This window comes from Dreissena polymorpha, chromosome 5, assembly GCF_020536995.1.
Source record: "Dreissena polymorpha isolate Duluth1 chromosome 5, UMN_Dpol_1.0, whole genome shotgun sequence".
NCBI lineage: Eukaryota > Metazoa > Mollusca > Bivalvia > Myida > Dreissenidae > Dreissena > Dreissena polymorpha.
In genome coordinates this window covers 5,925,851-5,948,643 of record NC_068359.1, presented here as the reverse complement: position 1 = coordinate 5,948,643, position 22,793 = coordinate 5,925,851, and the positions used below count along the sequence as shown (strand labels likewise).

The 22,793-nt window shown below is 37.3% G+C and overlaps 1 protein-coding gene across 3 annotated transcripts in view; it reads left to right on the top strand.

Moving 5' to 3' along the window:
- LOC127882461 (muskelin-like) overlaps positions 1–22,793 on the top strand; it is a 57,558-nt gene that overhangs the window by 20,510 nt on the left and 14,255 nt on the right. For all 3 annotated transcript variants that reach the window (XM_052431105.1, XM_052431106.1, XM_052431103.1), the window contains 5 exons: positions 1,942–2,134; positions 2,941–3,027; positions 6,374–6,555; positions 9,788–9,901; positions 21,836–21,993. In XM_052431105.1, coding sequence (XP_052287065.1) covers positions 1,942–2,134; positions 2,941–3,027; positions 6,374–6,555; positions 9,788–9,901; positions 21,836–21,993 — 734 coding nt within the window. The remainder of the gene's footprint in view (positions 1–1,941; positions 2,135–2,940; positions 3,028–6,373; positions 6,556–9,787; positions 9,902–21,835; positions 21,994–22,793) is intronic.

Below are 22,793 nucleotides of genomic sequence, written 5' to 3'. Positions count from 1 at the left end.
ACACATTGGCTTCAACACTCTCTGCTCCTCATGAGACACATTGGCTTCAACACTCTCTGCTCCTCATGAGACACATTGGCTTCAACACTCTATGCTCCTCATGAGACACATTGGCTTCAACACTCTATGCTCCTCATGTGACACATTGGCTTCAACACTCTCTGCTCCTCATGAGACACATTGGCTTCAACACTCTATGCTCCTCATGAGACACATTGGCTTCAACACTCTATGTATGGTCTGAGACACATTGGCTTCAACACTCTATGTATGGTCTGAGACACATTGGCTTCAACACTCTATGCTACTCATATGACACATTGGCTTCAACACTCTATGTATGGTCTGAGACACATTGGCTTCAACACTCTATGCTCTTCATGAGACACATTGGCTTCAACACTCTATGTATGGTCTGAGACACATTGGCTTCAACACTCTATGCTCTTCATGAGACACATTGACTTCAACACTCTATGTATGGTCTGAGACACATTGGCTTCAACACTCTATGTATGGTCTGAGACACATTGGCTTCAACACTCTATGTATGGTCTGAGACACATTGGCTTCAACACTCTATGCTCCTCAACCATTGTATCGTCTGAGACACATTGGCTCCAACACTCTATGTATGGTCTGAGACACATTGGCTTCAACACTCTATGCTCCTCAACCATTGTATCGTCTGAGACACATTGGCTTCAACACTCTATGTATGGTCTGAGACACATTGGCTTCAACACTCTATGCTCCTCAACCATTGTATCGTCTGAGACACATTGGCTCCAACACTCTATGCTCCTCATTGGCTTCAACACTCTATGCTCCTCATGAGACACATTGGCTTCAACACTCTCTGCTCCTCATGAGACACATTGGCTTCAACACTCTCTGCTCCTCATGAGACACATTGGCTTCAACACTCGATGCTCCTCATGTGACACATTGGCTTCAACACTCTCTGCTCCTCATGAGACACATTGGCTTCAACACTCTATGCTCCTCATGAGACACATTGGCTTCAACACTCTCTGCTCCTCATGAGACACATTGGCTTCAACACTCTCTTCTCCTCATGAGACACATTGGCTTCAACACTCTCTGCTCCTCATGAGACACATTGGCTTCAACACTCGATGCTCCTCAACAAGGGTAAATTAGGCAAGCAATATTATGCCCTAACAATATGTGTCTTGTTCTGTGAAAACTGGGCATAATGCAGTCCGCACAGGCTAATCAGGTACGACCCTTTCCGCCTAAACTTTATTTTCGGTAAGGAGGGACTTCCTTGAAACTAAAAATACCATTAAAGCGGAACGTGTCGTCCCTGATAAGCCTGTGCGGACTGCACAGGCTAATCTGGGACGACACTTTGCGCACATGAATTAAGCCCAGTTTTCTCAGAACAAGACACAATTAATCCATGAGATGTCTAATTTTCTCCATGTCATTTTAATTTCATGTATGGAAACTTTAACAGATATCTGATCAATTCATTGCAATAATAAGCAGGTGGCTTGTCAGTATTCCTGAACAAGGTCAACTGACAGGCATTTTACTTACGTTGGATAATGAAGTGATAATGAAATATACCTTTTGAATCGATAATGTACACCTTGTGACCTTTGGCAGTGACTGTACAGGATCTATTTCTGTACCTTGATGATTTACAAGAAAAGTAGAAATATCTGATAAAGTCTTATAGTCTGAAATCCTCTCAGTGTAAAGATATTTCAAAAGCCATGAACGTACCTTGAGGTGGTTGTTAAATTTATTTTGCAAATACTAGTTAAATGCATTTGGGTTGTTTTGTTTATATGGTACATCACAGAATTTTGTAATAAGAATTTAACATTCACCACATAAAAATAACTTTTATAAGGATTTGTTTAGGTGTCAGATTATTATATTGATGAATTTTTCTTGTCTATGTTTTAGTATCGCGAGAAGGAGACCATTAGATTGTGCCTGAAGCATTTTCGTCAGCGCCAGTATGACGAGGCATATGAAGCTTTGCAGAAACGAACCCGTGTCGACCTGGAGCACCCAATTCTTACTGAGCTGCACAATCTGCTGGTTAGGAAGGGAAACTACGAAGCCTGTGAAGACCTGATAACAAAAGCCTGTGAAGGTATGATGTTTTGAAGGCTTATTTAGGTCTTTTATTATTTTATTAGATGAATTTATTATTAAATGATCTGAGCACAATGTGTTCCTTGCGAGATTTTGTGATCACCATTTGTCTGTTATCTGTCTGCTTCCTTCAGTTATCCAACCTGCGTTGCCAGCATTTTATGTAAGAAAACTTTAGAGGCTACATTTATTGCCCAGTCTCCATGATACTTGTGATACATTTTGCACAATAGTATCTCTGCTGAGATTGAAAGTTGGTCTAATTCTGTAAAAAACTTTGTCACCTGGTCAAATTCAATATTAAAGTTTGTGACACTTTTAATGTCACATTGTTAACCCATTGATAATAGCTTAGCCATAATGAAATTGCTCAGAGCATTATGTTTGTTAGAATAATATCTTTGCCAAGCTTGAAGAATGGTCTGGTTCATTAAAAAACATGGCTCTTGAGGGCGTTGGTAGTTTTTCTTATGCCTTTTTTGAATCCCTCTTGACATTGTGTTTATTTTGTTTGTAATAAGAATTTGATCATGTTAGCTGGATGATATAAACATTTAAGTAATTTCATGTATGCACATATACTTAACTAAAGGAAACAATACATCATTTAAGAAATAAATTGATTGCATGAGTGGTTAGACAAAAAATTCAAGTTAAGTGCGTTATGATTTCATAAAGTAAAGATATGTTTGGATATAGGCACATGTATGTCTCGCCGCTGTGAATTGTGTACAAATAAAATAAATAGGCACACTTAAGAGTATTTGAGTAATTGGGTCCAGGTGTGCTGTGTTTCTGTTGTAGAGGGGATGTTTGATGAATACATCAGTGACCAGGACTACAAGCCCAAGTGGATGCCCATTGGACCCTTCAGTGAAAGTGGATTGAATGGTTTCATAACCTTTGTTCAAATTTCTTTCTTTGCTCAAATCGTTTCATTCAGATGAATTTATAAGATATTTTAAAATAGTTACCAGTAGTACAAATGTGTTCTTGAAGAAGGGCATGTTTTAAGAATAAATGTTAAACTATTATCTGGTTGAACATAATTAACAGTATGTGATGTTTTACGTATTAATGAATATTTTGCAATTTGGGCATTTGTTCAATAACAAAGAAAGAAAAGGATTGTTTTGAATATGAGCCGCACTCTGTGAAAAGGTGGTTTAATGCATGTGTGTAAAGTGTCGTCCCAGATTAGCCTGTTCAGTCTGCTTAGGCTAATCAGGGACGACACTTTCCGCCTAAACTTGATTTGTGCTAAGAAGAGACTTTCTTGAAACGAAATATATCATAAAAGCAGAAAGTGTCGTCCCTGATTAGCCTTGCGGACTGCACATTAAAACCCTTTTTCACAGAGAATGACTCATATTTATGATGTATAAAGGCGGGTAAGCTCAGTGTATCTGGTACAGGACTGTTAATCTGGGTTTTGTGAATTCAAGCCTATCACTGGCCATATGAATTAAATTATTAATCTTAAATCACAAACATTACTGCATGATCTTGGAAAAGGTACACACAGAATTTATGTTCCCTTTTGTTAGCTCACCTGAGCGATAGCTCGGGGTGAGCTATTGTGATCACTCAGCGTCCGGCGTCCGTCCGTCCGTCTGTTTGTCTGTAAACAATTTGTAAACATCTTCTTCTACTAAACCATTGAGCCAATTTCAACTAAATTTCATGTGGAGCATCCCTAGGTCATGGGACAAAAGAATTGTTTAAAAAAATTTGATCACATAACCAAGATGGCCAGCCATGACCATATATGGTAAAAACCTTAAAAAATCTTCTTGTCAGAAACCGCTCATCAGATTTTCAAAAAATTTCACAGGGATGACCTTTGAAGGCTCCCCTGAAAAAGTTGTTCAAAGAAATTTGATTCGTCAAAAAACATGGCCGCAGGAGCTCGTTGAACTTTGCATGTTAATTCATTTTTGCCTATTTTGTGAAAACTTTCGAAAATCTTCCACATTTTTTGTCCGATCCTTTCCAAATTTGCACAGTGTCTTTATATCAATGAGGACAGGAACCGTACAAAAAATGAGCATTATTGGTCCATGAAGTACAGAATTACCTCCCCTTGAATTGAGAAAATGGTGTTTATGCAATAAAGTCCAAATTTTTCATCCAATTCTTTCCAAACTTGTAAGGATTTAGCATGGTTCAAACAAGGGAAACAACTACGGTTTATGCATGTTCTTTTTATTACAGATTTGCCTCCCTTTAATTCATTCAAAATCTCATTTTACAGCAGAGATTCCAAATCTGACCTGTAAATGAGCCCCATATTTACTGCCAGTGCTAGGTTACCTTTTCCCATTTGATCATTCTTAAGTATTGGTCTTGTAAATGCTGCTACTGCTTCTGCTACTGCTACTGCTACTACTACTACTACTACTACTACTACTACTACTACTACTACTACTTCTACTACTACTACTACTACTACTACTACTACTACTACTACTACTACTACTACTACTACTACTTCTACTACTACTACTACTACTACTACTACTACTACTTCTACTACTACTACCACTACTACTACTACTACTACTACTACTACTACTACTACTACTACTACTACTACTACTACTACTTCTAATACTACTACTAGTACTTCTAGTACTACTACTACTACCACCACCACCACCACCACCACCACATCTACTATTACTACTTCTACTACTACTGCCATTACTTCTACTACTTTTACCACTACTACTACTACTACTACTACTACTACCACTACTACTACTACTACTACTACTACTACTACTACTTCTACTACTACTACTTCTACTACTACTACTACTACTACTACTACTACTACTACTACTACTTCTACTACTACTACTTCTACTACTTCTACTACTACTACTACTACTACTACTACTACTACTACAACTACTATTACTACTACTACTACTACTACTGCTACTACTACTACTACTACTACTTCTACTACTACTACTACTACTACTACTACCACCACCACCACCACCACCATTCACAGTGACAAAAAACGTATTCACACAATGGCTGCTACTACAACTTATAGCCCAAATAGGGGGGCATGCAAGTTTTACAAACAGCCCTTGTTTCTATGGGATTTTAACCACAACTGTTCATGTTTATCTCCGACACATATTTTTAGGTCACCTGTCATGAAGTGACACGGTGAGCTTATGTGATCGTGTGAGGTCCGGCGTCCGTTGTGCGTGCCTGCGTGTGTCCGTGCGTCCGTTCGTCAACAATTTGTTTGTGTAGACAGTAAAGGTCACAGTTTGCATCCAATCTTGATGAAATTTGGTCAAAATGTTTATCTTGATGAAATTCGGTTTGGGATTGTATTTGGGTCATCTGGGGTCAAAAACAAGGTCACTAGGTAAAATAATAGAACAACCTTCTGTAGACAATAGAGGTCACAGTTTTCATCCAATCTTTATGAAATTTGGTCAGAATGTTTATCTTGATGAAATCTGGGTTGGGATTTTATTTGGGTCATCTGGGGTCAAAAACTAGGTCACTAGGTCAAATAATAGAAAAACCTTGTGTAGACATTAGAGATCACAGTTATCATCCAACCTTTATGAAATTTGGTCAGGATTCTTGATGAAATCTGGGTGGGATTGTATTTGGGTCATCTGGGGTAAAAATCTAGGTCAAATAAATAGAAAAACCTTGTGTTGACAATAGAGGTCACAGTTTTCATCCAATATTTATGAACTGTGGTCAGAATGTTTATCTTGATGAAATCTGGATTGGGATTGTATTTGGGTCATCTAGAGTCAGGAACTAGGTCACTGGGTCAAATCATAGAAAAACATTGTGTAGACAATAGAGGTCATAGTTTTCATCTGATCTTAATGAGTCAGGTGAGCGATTCAGGGCCATCATGGCCCTCTTGTTTTAAGTTGTTTAACCTCTTAACACTTGATATTATAGTGTAATGATCTGTTAATAATACTTATCTATAAATGATTGGAAATTATAGTATAATGATCTGTTAATAATACTTATTTATAAATGATTGGAAATATGCAAGTGTCTTATTCAAAGTGCAAGATAACAAAGTATGCACATGAACTACCGGTTGACCACTTGGGCAGGAGAAGTTCTAGGAGGGGAATTATCTGCCTTTTATTTGACTCTTTACATGACTGAAATTTGGAAGGAAAAAAAAGTGGAAAATCTCTTTTTCACATTTGTTGATTAATCTTTTATGCAGATTCAGATTCTTTGGACGGCCGTCCGGGCATGCGGGGTGGTCACCAGATGGCGCTAGACGTCCACTCTGAGACACTGTACCTGTACGGAGGATGGGACGGAAATCAGGACCTAGCGGACCTTTGGGCGTACCACGTGCCCTCCAAACAGTGGACGTGTCTCTGTAGGAACTCTGCTGAGGAGGTGAGTCCGTTGCGATTTTATTTTTGTTTTTTATAAAGTGCCTGTCAAAGGCGCTTTCTCAACCATGGAAAAACTACAAAATTCCAGATTGCCATCCCAAAAATTCCCAAAAGGGAAATTTAGTCAATATTTATCCAAAAGCACGTTGTTTTTTTATTAAGGGATTTCCTATCATTGATGTTAACAGTTTACTCTTATTGTATTGGGAGAATGTATATGTAAGCCTATGTATGGACAATAAGATATTCTGAACAAGTCCAATTTACATATACCAGCACACGGCTTATGCCTAATCATGGTTTCTGCTTATTAATTGCACTTTATTTATGAGCCTCAGGTCGGGAAAACGAGGCTTCATGCATTTGCATAAAGCATTGTGCCAGATTAGACAGTGCAGTCAGCTGAGGCTTATCCGCTTTTATTTTTCGTTCAAAGAAAGCCTTCTCTCATAGAAAAACTAGTCCAGACAGAAAACGTTGTCCCAAATAAGCATGAGCAGACTGCATAGGTTAATGTTTGACAACACTTTATGCACATGCATTAAAGCCTTTTTAGCTCATATATTTTTTGGAAAAAAAAAAAGAGCTATTGTCATCACCTTGGCGTCGGCATCCGGTTAAGTTTTGCATTTAGGTCCACTTTTCTCATAAAGTATCAATGCTATTGCATTCAAACTTGGTATACTTACTAAAGTATCATAGATATTGCTTTCATACTTGGAACACCTGCAAACTATCAGGGGACAGTAAAGGACAAGCTGCATAACTCTGGTTGTCATTTTTACGGAATTATGGCCCTTTTTTGACTTAGTAACTTTAAACATATGGTTAAATTTTGTGTTTAGATCCACTTTACTTCTAAAGGATCAAGGCTATTGCTTTCAAACTTCAAATACTTTCATGCTATCATGAGGGTACTGTTCCTGGCAAGTTGAATTTTACCTTGACCTTTATGATTAGATTTAATTAATACAGACAAAACAACTCTTACCTGACATACCACAATAGACTCCACCCAAACCATTCCCCACGCCCCCCCCCCCCCCCTAATCCTCCCCCCCCCCTCCAATTTTTTTTTATAAAGATCATCTTATAATTGACCACCACACCCTCACAATATCCCCCCCCAACCCCCACCCCCCCCCCCCAAAAAAAATAAAATGTTGAAACTTGGTTAAAAAACACAAATATTTTATTTTTGAAATACCGTCCCCCCCCCCCCCCCCAAATTTTTTTTATTTTTTTGTGCATTTTTTGGAAGATAATGTAATTAATGACCACACACCCACACTATACACCCCTCTCCACTCCACCCCTCCCTCCTTTGTGATTGAAATTTAGATAGGTCCCTTCACCTTTAAAAAGAAAAATAGATGAGGGGTCTGCACCCGCAAGGTGGTGCTCTTGTTTTAAAAGAGCCATGCACGTATGTTATGTATTCATTTGTTGCCCGGGGTGCTCCCAGTGCAAGGTCATGTCACAAGATGTGCCTGGACTATGACAGGAAGATGTCATGTATTCACTTGTTGTCCATGTATTCCAGGGTGGTCCCAGCGCAAGGTCATGTCACAAGATGTGTCTGGACTATGACATGAAGATGTCATGTATTCACTTGTTGTCCATGTATTCCAGGGTGGTCCCAGTGCACGGTCATGTCACAAGATGTGCCTGGACTATGACAGGCAGATGTCATGTATTCACTTGTTGTCCATGTATTCCAGGGTGGTCCCAGTGCAAGGTCATGTCACAAGATGTGGCTGAACTATGACAGGAAGATGTCATGTATTCACTTGTTGTCCATGTATTTCATGGTGGTCCCAGTGCAAGGTCATGTCACAAGATGTGCCTGGACTATGACAGGAAGATGTCATGTATTCACTTGTTGTCCATTTATTCCAGGGAGGTCCCAGTGCAAGGTCATGTCACAAGATGTGCCTGGACTATGACAGAAGATGTCATGTATTCACTTGGTGTCCATGTATTCCAGGGAGGTCCCACTGCAAGGTCATGTCACAAGATGTGTTTGGACTATGACAGGAAGATGTCATGTATTCACTTGTTGTCCATGTATTCCATGGTGGTCCCAGTGCAAGATCATGTCACAAGATGTGTCTGGACTATGACAGGAAGATGTCATGCATTCACTTGTTGTCAATGTATTCCAAGGTGGTCCCAGTGCAAGGTCATGTCACAAGATGTGCCTGGACTATGACAGGAAGATGTCATGTATTCACTTGTTGTCCATGTATTCCAGGGTGGTCCCAGTGCAAGGTCATGTCACAAGATGTGTCTGGACTATGACAGGAAGATGTCATATATTCACTTGTTGTCCATGTATTCCAGGGAGGTCCCAGTGCATGGTCATGTCACAAGATGTGTCTGGACTATGACAGGAAGATGTCATGTATTCACTTGTTTTCCATGTATTCCAGGGTGGTCCCAGCGCAAGGTCATGTCACAAGATGTGCCTGGACTATGGCAGGAAGATGTCATGTATTCACTTGTTGTCCATGTATTCCAGGGTGGTCCTAGTGCAAGGTCATGTCACAAGATGTGCCTGGACTATGACAGGAAGATGTCATGTATTCACTTGTTGTCCATGTATTCCATGGTGGTCCCAGTGCAAGGTCATGTTACAAGATGTGTCTGGACTATGACAGGAAGATGTCATGTATTCACTTGTTGTCCATGTATTCCAGGGTGGTCCTAGTGCAAGGTCATGTCACAAGATGTGCCTGGACTATGGCAGGAAGATGTCATGTATTCACTTGTTGTCCATGTATTCCAGGGTGGTCCTAGTGCAAGGTCATGTCACAAGATGTGCCTGGACTATGGCAGGAAGATGTCATGTATTCACTTGTTGTCCATGTATTCCAGGGTGGTCCTAGTGCAAGGTCATGTCACAAGATGTGCCTGGACTATGACAGGAAGATGTCATGTATTCACTTGTTGTCCATTTATTCCAGGGAGGTCCCAGCGCAAGGTCATGTCACAAGATGTGTCTGGACTATGATATGAAGGTGTCATGTATTCACTTGTTGTCCATGTATTCCAGGGAGGTCCCAGCGCAAGGTAATGTAACAAGATGTGTCTGGACTATGACATGAAGGTGTCATGTATTCACTTGTTGTCCATGTATTCCAAGGTGGTCCCAGTGCACGGTCATGTCACAAGATATGCCTGGACTATGACAGAAAGATGTCATGTATTCACTTGTTGTCCATGTATTCCAGGGTGGTCCCAGTGCAAGGTCATGTCACAAGATGTGCCTGGACTATGACAGGAAGCAGATCTTCACACTGGGCAGATACCTGGACTCCTCAATGAGGACTGAAGGCAACCTCAAGGTATGAATCTTGTAGAAGGTCTTATACCCATTCCATCCATTTCAACAATTATTAAGGGACTGTTATATGTTTTTGGCAAATAACAATAAATTATTATCTAAAAAAAATCAACAATAATAGAAAAATTAATGTCTGGAACTAAAAACTTATGAAGTTATTAAAAAAATGAAATATAATTGATAATTTAACAAGAACATGTATAAATTAACTGCTCAATTCAAAATATTGCATGATGTAGTGGTAGTGCATAAGCTTCTGATTCTAGAGATCCTCGGTTCACACCCTAGGGAAGCAGGAATGATTTATTGATATACTTCTAGAGCATTTGGTTTATTATAAGTCCCCTGCCGGTTTCACCAGAGGGGACTTGCGGTTTTGTCTTCGTCCGTACGTCCGTCACACTTTTCTGGATCCTGCGATAACTTTAAAATTTCTTAACATTTTTTCATGAAACTTGAAATATGGATAGATGGCAATATGGACATTATGCACGTCATTTCATTTTGTTCCTACATCAAAAATTCTGGTTGCTATGGCAACAAATACACTAGAAATACTGCTGAAAATGGTGTTTTTTTCTGGATCCTGCGGTAACTTAAAAAGTTCTTAATATTTTTTCATGAAACTTGAAACATGGATAGATGGCAATATGGACATGATGCACGTCATTTCATTTTGTTCATACGTCAAAAATTCTGGTTGCTATGCCAACAAATAGACTAGAAATACTGCTGAAAATGGTGTTTTTTCTTGATCCTGCGATAACTTAAAAAGTTCTTCATATTTTTTCATGAATCTTGAAATATGGATAGATGGCAATATGGACATTATGCACATCATTTCATTCTGTTCTTACGTCAAGAATTCTGGTTGCTATGGCAACAAATAGACTAGAAATACTGCTGAAAATGGCGGTTTTCTGGATCCTGCGATAACTTTCAAAGTTCTTCATATTTTTTCATGCGACTTCAAACATGGACAGATGGATATATGGACATTATGCACGTCATTTCCATATGTTCCTAAGTCAAGAATTCTGATTGCTATGGCAACAAATACACTAGAAATACTGCTGAAAATGGCGGTTTTCTGGATCCTGCGATTACTTAAAAAGTTCAAAAATTTTTTTCATGAAACTTGAAACATAGATAGATGGCAATATGGACATTATGCACGTCATTTCATTTTGTTCCTACATCAAGAATTCTGGTTGCTATGGCAACAAATAGACTAGAAATACTGCTGAAAATGGTGGTTTTCTGGATCCTGCAATAACTTTCAAAGTTCTTCATATTTTTTCATACAACTTGAAACATGGACGGATGGCAATATGGACATTATGCACGTCATTTCATTTTGTTACTATGTCACAAATTCTGGTTGCTATGGCAAAAAATAAAAAAATAATAATCTGAAAATGGTGGAATTTCTGACAATGGTGGAGCCGGTAGGGGACTTATATTGCTTGACAATAGTCTTATTCATACTTATCTTGTGTCCAATCTGCCTTTTCTATCCTTACTACCAGTCTATTTGGGTCAACAATTGGAGGCCCATACATTTATTATGCCCACCTTTGAAGAAGAGGGGGTATATTGTTTTGCACGTGTCGGTCCGTTGGTCTGTCAGTCGGTCCGTCCACCAAATGGTTTCTAGATGGCAACTCAAGAACTCTTAGGCCTAGGATCATGAAACTTCATAGGTGCATTGATCATGACTGGCAGATGACCCCTATTGATTTTCAGGTCACTAGGTCAAAGGTCAAGGTGTTTGGGGGGCATATGTCTCCGACAGCGGAACACTTGCTAAAATTTGTGTTACGATTTTGGTGTAAAATTGTTATCATGTCTTTTAATTTCTTAAGTTAAGAAGTTAAGGCAGGGCCTCTGTTTTACTTCTAATACACGAAATTCTCATGGGATCTATTGTTTAAAACAGTATAAAAGCCACTGTGGAGGCTGAAAATGAGCTCTCTCTCTCAGTCCCTCACTTGCTTTCAGCTCAAGAACAAATAAGGTAAATCTTACCTTCGTTAACGAGTTAAAGCTGTTTCTTTTCTCCTTCTATTTTATAGATTTCATTCTTTCCGGCCTTGCTTTGATTTTATTCAACATTATATGACATGTACTTTTTCAATAAAACTGAAAAATCTCTAATTGTGTAAAATTGATTAATAACATATGAAATTGGCAACATGTAGATATTATATAAGCTAAGATACATGATATACCATTTAATTAAACCACACACTACCAATAGAATAGAGTACACAAGATACATTTTAAGAAATTTATTATTAGCTCCACTGGCCAGACGCCAGCGGGGCTTATGTCATGGTCCTGTGTCCGTCGTGCGTCCGTGCGTTAACTTTTTCTTTAAACATCGTCTTCTCCTACAGTACTGGTCCATTTCTGATTATATTTCTCAGGAATGTTCCTTGGGTGAACCTCTTTCAAATTTGTTCAAATTATGCCCCTTGGGTCAAATTTGACCCCTTCCCGGGGGTCACAAAATTGAAAATTTGCTTATATAAGGCCTATTTTGTGAAAACTTTCAAAATCTCCCTTCCATAACCATTGGGCCTAGGGCTATCAAATTGGGTATGTAGAGACATCTGATAGTCCTCTACCAAATTTCTTCAAATTATGCCCCTGGGGTCAAATTTGACCCTGCCCCGGGGGTCACAAAATTGAACAAATGCTTATTTAAAGCCTACTTAGTGCCAACTTTAAAAATCTATTGTCCATAACCGTAGGGCCTAGGGCTACCGAATTCGGTATGTAGTGACATCTAATAGTTCTCTACTTAGTTTGTTAAAATTATGTCCCTTGGGTCAAATTTGACCCTGCCCCGGGGGTCACAAAAATGAACATATGCTTAATATATCCGCGGCCCGCGAAATCTCTCCGCATTTTACACTGGTAGATTCTGCCTAAGCATTTTTAAAACAGCTATAATTGGCTGTTGTTTCCCAATCTTCCAATTCAAATCGGTTTCATAAAATGTGTTTGATATTTCGTATGCAAATGGCGTCGTTGTGGAGCGAAAATTAAGATTATTGAAATGACAAATATCAATCGAATTAACGACTGACATCATATAGTTTGCTAGGAATAATGAAATGTGTTTGTCAACGAAAAAGACTACGTTTTAGATACAAGAAACACATTTTTTGTTTCGAAATGTGCACAGTGAATTTGTGTCACGGAAACCAGTGTTTCTGTTTGCAAATTGGGAGTTCAGTCTACTCGCAAACTAAAACAATTTAGAAGAGGATCTTTCGAACATGGAAATAGACAAACATGATTTGATTTATATGATAGTGGATCTGTGTATAATCAGATTCATATGCATATTCTGCTTTACATGTATTATGTTTGTCACGCTGTTCAGTTAATTGAACTAGCATTGAACTAAAGATGTGAAATGCAAGATATTGAAAGGTAAACTAATTATATATATTAATTTAACGTGTGTTTGTTTATATTTAGTCCATTAACCTTGTTTGTATATAACATTTTATAAAATATATTGTATTGTTTTGTTTGTTTTCACCAAATGGTTAGTAATATTTTTATGTTAACATTCTCAAAATTCTTGTTTTATTATAGGCCCTATTTATCAAAAAAAATTTTTGAATGACTTATGATTTATAAACAGATTGCAAAAAATATTTGTTCAAGATAAACTTAACAACAAATTGTTTTGTTACATTGAAATTAAGTGGACTGTCAACCACGACGACGAAGAAAAGAAAAGTTGTAAAATACCGTATCTTTTTACAATTATTAGTTTATATTGATTAAAATATCCAGACTGGTATATTACATTATTGAAAAAAGTTGTTAAGTTTTCATTTTTTTTTGTATATTTGGTAATGAATTTTACTGGGTATGTCTACCTGGTAATTACCAGTTAACTATTAAAAAAAGAAAAAACATGACAGGTAACCAATGTCAGATGGAAAAAGTACAGTTAGGTCAAGCTAATTGTTTGTCATGATATCTCTTTAAACCTTACGCCATATGCAAGTAGTGTTGCATGATCGCAACATCTTGATGAATTATAATTTAATTTTTTGTCTCATAAACATTTACTTTGTAAACAACCTCTACAAAGTTATCATTCCTACTGCCTTTCAGCACCTCATGAACCTGAAAAACTCGTAACTTTATGTTTCCTCTGGCAAATATCTTCTTTGTACAATAAACAATTTCTTCACCACGTTATTAATCCTTCACTCACTAATGCCTCATGAATGAAGTAAAGTTCAGGTGATCTACGTCATTAGGTATTTTGCATTTGTCATGAACTATATAAGTAACAGAAACTTTGAAACCTACAAACACTTTTGGAATTTTGGAAAAAGATTCATAATTGAATGAAGGAACTTTCATTAATCTTGTAAAACATGCGTAGATTGATTCAGCATCTTAAAATATGTGAAATAGAAAGAACGACAATATCTTTCGGAGAGATAAATGTACCTATGTTATAAGCAAAGGACGTGTGCGACAATTCACAGACTTTTTAGTCTGTTTAGTTAACACCGTAGTAACGTTTTCCATGTATAAAAAATGCTTCCCTTCCAACTTTAAGCGCCCAGTGGGGCGAGGGATAGAAAGAGAAAAATACATGCTTGAGTACATTTCAACCCATGCGCATTGCACGCTTTTTTTGCATAAAAAAACAGTGGAGCGATACAGGGCCACCATGGCCCTCTTGTTTATAATTGTAATGTCACCCCAAAAAACGTCATTTTTTTAGCTTTTGTGACCGGTCTTTGTCCGTCCTTAAACATTTTCTCGTAAACACTCTAGAGGCCACATTTCTTGTCCCATCTTCATGTAACTTGGTCAGAAGCTTTGTCCCAACACTCAAACTTGGAAAGCGAAGCAAGCGTACCCAGACGAGACATCAGCAACACGAACGTCCAACGTGGATGTAATCTTGGATCAAAACCAAAGATGAAATATTCAATAAAGTGAAATATGAATACAAAAACACACATAATGTTTACTCATCACACAGTCCCAGTCGAAATGCTGTTGCTAGGTGAACATTAGGAGTACGGTTGGATAGTGCGAGAAGAAGCAAGAGCAGGTTGTTACCTACTTATAGACTTGGACTCGACATGAAAGAAATTTAATCAGATACCCCCTTTCTGTAGAATTCCTTGTTTTAGAGGGATTGCAATCAAGTAGCTTGACTTGAGATAAAACAGACATTTAAATATATATTTATTCATGTGCATAATGTGTGTTTTAATTTGTCTAGTACTTAATGTAATGGAAATGCTGAAAATTTACTTCAGTCAAATAAATGTTAATGTTATGTGTTTCTTGTCGCTTTTGTAAATCCGATCACAATTGCTTGCAAATAATTAATTAAAGCTTTGACCATCATTGAGTCAAACGTTGTTTGTATAACTCTTAAAATGTTCCAAAACTATCAAATATTTCAACTGCCAATGACAAAAGATAATACTTCATATTATATATCGTATGACAGAGATAATTGAGAAATTTGGGATAAAAGTAATGTTTAATATAACACAAATGCTCATTTGTCTTTGCTTTTTTCGTGTGATTTTCTCCATGCAGTTAAAGAACAACAAAGATTTGCTCCCTTTTTGTGAGAACCAATTGCATAGTTTTTGCATACATTTTGAACCTATTTGTTATGTTTTCATTCATTTTATTTCAGAAATGAACACTACGCAGTGTATGTTGTATGATTTTTTTATTAATGAAACAATATAAAATGGCTTCATTAAATCACACGTAAATCACCAACTAAATCACTATTGCTATAATATAATTGTAGCGCTAACAAAAAATAAAATGCAATAAAAATAAAGAAACGCAACAAGTAAACATCATGGTATAAACAGATAAGATTCAAATGTAAATTATGACTGAGATTTGATGATAAAGCTATTATCACATCTTTTAAATCACGGGTAAATCACAAATGAATCACAGACAGGTGAAACCACGTTATACAAGTCATTTTTGTTTATGCCTGTAGTACCTACAAAGTGAGCTGATATTTTTGTATGGGGCTTTGCACACTCTTCAGACATGTGTTTTGTCTTCACTAGGTGTTTTTAGATGTTCTCGCATATGCGCCCGAGTACTTGTCTTGTACTCACATATCTCACACACTATCGCTCGAGAGCACTATATGACAAAGACCTGTGTCTCTGTTATTGTCGTCTAGATGGAAATGCAGCCCCCCCGCGACAGTTAAAGGGTAACATCCCAACGTGAGATCTTTCATGATATACCAAATTGCGTCTGTGCTTATATCCTCTTGCGCATATAGCACATATATATCACGCTTCTGCCGCCATGTTGTGTATCTGAAAACATAAAATATGTTATATCAAATTCATATGCATTTTTATTCTGTATTCAATGTGCTGTCATTAGAGTATTATAATCATATACATTTAATGTATGTGTCATCTGTGTTACCTGTCAAGACAACGGGCATTACTAAATCTACATGTTAAAGCAATTAAAATCAACGTTTACAACAGTACAGTTTAATCCTTGCAATGACCTTAACAGTTGGAAAGAACATTGACATAACCAACAGTAGGATCAATCGAAAGCCAAGTTAACTGCAACTCCGATCGATATTTCACTTGTTATGAATCTATATGTGTGCATTGAGGATTGTTTTATCAAAACGTTCATCAATATGCTAATAACCAAATGTTACTTATATTATCCTTCCAAAAATACAAGTGCAAATAAACCTCATCATCTTTCACAAAAGTATACAACGATCAAAGAAACGTGTTGATATGATGCGTCAAATGCGCCCTTTTATAGCAATCAGTTTGTTTTAACGATAGTGGAGTTATTGTGGACTGTTCATCGAAATCAAAAGATTAAATTGAAACCAGAATCCAAAAGGGTGTGGCAGACTGTGTAAGTCTCCAGATTAAGTTGGAACTTTTTGTCAGACATATAGTCTCTCTGTCAAATTCCAAGGCTTGTTTTTTGTGAAAGTTACACATTTTGTATAGCACTTGTGCAAGACAGCTTCGAAGCTATTGTATTTGTTGTGTTTTATGTGCCGGATCAAGAAAATGTTTTGGAATTCTATTTATATTTTTGTTTATTAACTCGACAATAACATCGCTTCAGAAACATAATTTATAGCAACTATTAGTTTTAGCCGAATATCGACTTGTCGTGCTTGCCTTTAATTTCGTTGCTTGTCGTGTTTGCCAAATTGTTGGTGTTCATTAGAAATGTCATTAGATGGTGTTTAAAGATACTGTTTTCGGACAAAACACATTTTATATAGAATTATTCACAGCCGCATATATTAGTACACTGCAAAAATGAATATAAAAGGGATATTTTGGAAGATTTAAAATGTGCTTGTCGTGCTTGCGTGCATTGTAACGTAAAAACTAGGCATTTGCCTCGAATGATAGACCAAACTACTCATTTGGTGTCAAATATTTATATAACCGGGAATAGTGCTCAACTTTACCCATAGCCTGGGCTTAATTTCGTCAAAATAGAGTAAATAATAAGATACTTACGTGGTTTTGAAGTTTCTTAGCGGAGGCAATTTTTTACACTTTTCTACTTGGCGTGCTAGCCAAAATGACGTCACGGACCACATGGTTTGGCCACACTGTGTAAACACTCTAGAAGTCACAGTTTTTGCCCAATCATGATGAAAGTTGGTCAAAACATTGGTTCAATTGATGTCTTGGACGAGTTCGAAAATGGTCGAGTTCGGTGAAAAAACATGGCAACCAGTGGGTGGGGCATTTTTCTCTATATGTATATAGTGGCAGTTTTCTCATTATGCCCCCCCCCCTTTCGAAGAAGAGGGGGTATATTGTTTTGCTCATGTTGGTCCATCCTTCCACCAGATGGTTTCCCGATGATTACTCAAGAGAGCTTATGCCAAGGATCATGAAACTTCATAGGTACATTGATCATCACTCGCAGATGACCCCTATTGATTTTCAGGTCACTAGGTTAAAGGTCAAGGTCACGATGACCCGAAATAGGAAAATGGTTTCTGGATGATAACTCAAGAACACTTATGCCTAGGATCATGAAACTTCCTAGATACATTGATCATGACTCGCAGATGACCCCTATTGATTTTCAGGTCACTACGTCAAAGGTCATGGTCACGGTAACCCAAAGCAGTAAAATGGTTTCCGGGTGATAACTCAAGAAGGCTAATGCCTAGGATCATGAAACTTCATAGATACATTGATCATGACTCGCAGATAACTCCTATTGATTTTCAGGTCACTAGGTCAAAGGTCAAGGTCACTATGGTCCGTCCGTCCGTCCGTTAAAATTTGCTCTTAACACTCTAGAGGCCACATTTCTTGTCCCATCTTCATGAAACTTTGTCAGAAGCTTTGTCCCAATGAAATCTCAGCCGAGTTCGAAACTGGGTTGTGACGGGTAAAAAACTAGGTCACTAGGTTAAAAAAAAGAAAAACCTTGTAAACACTGTAGAAGTCACATTTAATTGCCCAATCTTCATGTTACTTTGTCAAAATGTTTGTCTTCATGATATCTTGGTTGAGTTCAAAAGTGGTTCCGATCCGTTGAAAAAATAGTCACAATTTTTGCCTTTTCATCATGAAAGTTGGTCAAAAGATTGGTTCAATTGATGTCTCGGACGAGTTCGAAAATGGTCAAGATCGGTGAAAAAACATGGCCACAAATGGGCAGGCATTTTTATGTCCCCCACTATAGTAGTGGGGGACATATTGTTTTTGCCCTGACTGTTGGTTTGTCTGTTGGTTGGTTTGCGCCAACTTTAACATTTTGCAATAACTTTTGCTATATTGAAGATAGCAACTTCATATTTGGCATGCATGTGTATCTCATGGAGCTGCACATTTTGAGTGGTGAAAGGTCAAGGTCATTCTTCAAGGTCAGAGGTCAAATATATGTGGCCAAAATCGCTCATTTTATGAATACTTTTGCAATATTGAAGATAGCAACTTGATATTTGGCATGCATGTGTATCTCATGAGCTGCACATTTTGAGTGGTGCAAGGTCAAGGTCATCCTTCAAGGTCAGAGGTCAAATATATGTGGTCCAAATCGCTTATTTTATTAATACTTTTGAAATATTGAAGATAGCAACTTGATATTTGGCATGCATGTGTATCTCATTGAGCTGCGCAATTTGAGTGGTGAAAGGTCGAGGTCAAGGTCATCCTTCAAGGTCAGAGGTCAAATATATGTGGCCCAAATTGCTTATTTTATGAATACTTTTGCAATATTGAAGATAGCAACTTGATATTTGGCGTGCATGTGTATCTCATGGAGCTGCACATTTTGAGTGGTGCAAGGTCAAGGTCATCCTTCAAGGTCAGAGGTCAAATATATGTGGCCCAAATCGCTTATTTTATTAATACTTTTGAAATATTGAAGATAGCAACTTGATATTTGGCATGCATGTGTATCTCATTGAGCTGCGCAATTTGAGTGGTGAAAGGTCAAGGTCATCCTTCAAGGTCAGAGGTCAAATATATGTGGCCCAAATTGCTTATTTTATGAATACTTTTGCAATATTGAAGATAGCAACTTGATATTTGGCGTGCATGTGTATCTCATGGAGCTGCACATTTTGAGTGGTGAAAGGTCAAGGTCATCCTTCAAGGTCAAATATATGGGTCAAAATTGCTCATGTAATGTCACTTCTGCAATATTGAAGCTAGCAATTTTATGTTTGAAATGCATGTGTATCTCATGGAGCTGCACATTTTTAGTAGTGAAGGGTCAAGGTCAATGTCATCCTCGCGGTCAAACGTCATATAGGGGGACATTGTGTTTCACAAACGCATCTTGTTCTCTATATGTATATAGTGGCAGTTTTCCCTATTTGGCAATAGAGAAACCTTGTAAACACTCTAGAAGTCACAACTTTTGCCCAATCATCATGAAAGTTGGTCAAAACATTGGTTTTATTGATATCTCGGACGAGTTTGAAAATGGTAGGGATCGGTGAAAAAACATGGCCGCCAGTGGGCAGGGCATTTTTCTCTATATGTTTATAGTGAAAACATGTGAACACAGTAGAAGTGGGAATTTTTGCCCAATTTTCATGAAATTTGCTCAGAACATTTGTTTCCTTGATACGAGAGTTGAGTTAAAAAATGGTTCCTGTCAGTTGAATAACATGGCTGCTGGGAGGGGGGCAGTTTTCTCATTATGCCCTCCCCCCCCCCTTTCGAAGAAGAGGGGGTATATTGTTTTTGCTCATGTCGGTCCGTCCATCTACTGGATGGTTTCCGGATGATAACTCAAGAGCGCCTATGCCAAGGATCATGAAACTTCATAGGTACATTGATCATGACTCGCAGATGACCCCTATGGATTTTCAGGTCACTAGGTCAAAGGTCAAGGTCACGATGACCCGAAATAGTAAAATGGTTTCAGGATGATTACTAATAAACTCTTATATGCCTAGGATCATGAAACTTCATAGATACATTGATCATGACTCGCAGATGACCCTATTGATTTTCAGGTCACTAGGTCAAAGGTCAAGGTCACGGTGACCCAAAGCAGTAAAATTGTTTCTGGATGATAACTCAAGAAGGCTTATTCCTAGGATCATGAAACTTCATAGATACATTGAGCATGACTCGCAGATAACCCCTATTGATTTTCAGGTCACTAGGTCAAAGGTCAAGGTCACGATGACCCAAAATAGTAAAATGGTTTCCGGATGATAACTCACGAACGCTTGATAAAGGACCATGAAACTTCATAGGTACATTGATCATGACTCATAGATGACCTATATTGATTTTCAGGTCACTAGGTCAAAGGTCAAGGTCACGGTGACCTGAAATGAAAAATGGTTTCCAGATGATAACTCAAGAACGCTTATGCCTAGGATCATGAAACTTGATAGGTACATTGATCATGACTTGAAGATGACCCCTATTGATTTTCATATCACTAGGTCAAAGGTCAAGGTCACGTTGATAAGTTTGGAAACTCAGAATTGCATACAATTGCCTTCAAGAGTAAACTATCTCTTTAAAAGTCATTATATATTGGATATTAAAAAATAACATGAAGTTCATTTTCTACATTTTTACCTGAACAAAATGGGCATATTCTATTTTCTTCTATAAGCCCTTCATAACATCCAGTTTCAATACGAATGGATGCAACACCAAGTCTAAATTTACTAAACTCAGAACGATGAGATAATGGTAAAGTAAGAGTACAATAATCTTCTACATTATAACTAGACTTTAACAATTTATACAATCTAAGTGTATTGCTTTCTCGGCCAGATGGACCTATATCGTTATTAATTTGTCGAAGCCAGCTATTGATGTAACATTCATGTGTAATTGCTTCTATATTAACAGCGAATGATCTTGGTATAGGAATTTCTAAATTACAGTACATATTCATATCATTTTCTATAAAATAAGAGGTAACATTGTATATCCAATTTTTACATGAATTACTTGATTGACCGGTTAGATATATGAGAGTTAAGTGTAGATCTATTTAAATGGAGGTAAATTTAATAAATAACATGTCATGGTAAATGATTGCTTCTGTTATATTAAAATCCAGGATGTAACATGGAAATAAAATAAATCTAGTCCTGTTACACTAGGGTAGGAACATTTTAATAAAATGCTTGAATTAGCATTGTGAATAAAAATCCAAACTACTAAATACATGTTTTATCATAGTTATGTACCGGATGTTGATCATGTTCAATATGAACTATTCTAGTACTGTTCTTCTGGTTTGAACCTTATGTAGGATTTAATTTCAAATGTGTTTTGCAGACAATGATGCACAGTTTGTTGGATAAAATGCTTCATAGGTTTTTAATTCTTCATTTCCGTTCAGTATCTAATTTCCTAATGTTTGTCTTGTATTTCAGAGTGATTTCTACATCTATGACATAGAGAGCTGCAAATGGACCTTGATAACAGAGGATACTGCGGCTATGGGGGGTCCCAAACTGATATTTGACCATCAGATGGTCATAGACATGGAGCAACAGACTCTCTATGTGTTTGGAGGACGGGTGCTTACATGGTATGGGGACTACTTAGAAAATTATAGTTAGTAACCCACTTCTATGATTGACATGCATGACATAGACATAGAAAACTACCTCAATTAAACTTTCATGACAGACTAAGTTAACTTGAAAAAATAACCTACTGATCTTATAAATGTTCATGATATAGTAAACTTGAAAACTTCCTGACTGATTTTTTTTTTTTTTTACTTCAAAGTGAAGTTGAAAAGTACCCAATTGATCTCATAAACTATCATGTCATAGTAAACTTAAAAAATTCCATATCTGATCTGATAAACTTTTATCACGTAATAAATATTGAAAACTATCCCAATGGTATGATAATTTTTATGACATAGACATAATAAACTTGAAGAATGCATTATTGACCTGATAACTTTTCATGTCACAGTTAACTAGATATCAAAATCACTTTCATGGAATATTTAATGAAAAATTACCCCACTGTTCTGATAAACTTTATTAGCATAGTCGATTGCAACTTGGAAACTATGCCACATATACGATCATTCAAATTTATCCCTTACAATGCGGGAACCGAATTTTTAAGGCCTTTGCAAACAGTTTGGATCCAGATGAGATGCCACAGAATGTGGCGTCTCATCAGGATCCAAACTGTTTGCTATTCTGATAGTATTCTTTGAAAAAAATCGAAGAAAATGCGAATTTTATAAATTTATGCAGACGACATTTTAGCAGACGACAAATTTCCCAGCATGCAAAGGGTTATACATGTGTATCCCAGTATTCAGGCCTGCTGATGCATTACAACACAAATTGCTGTGTTCAATAA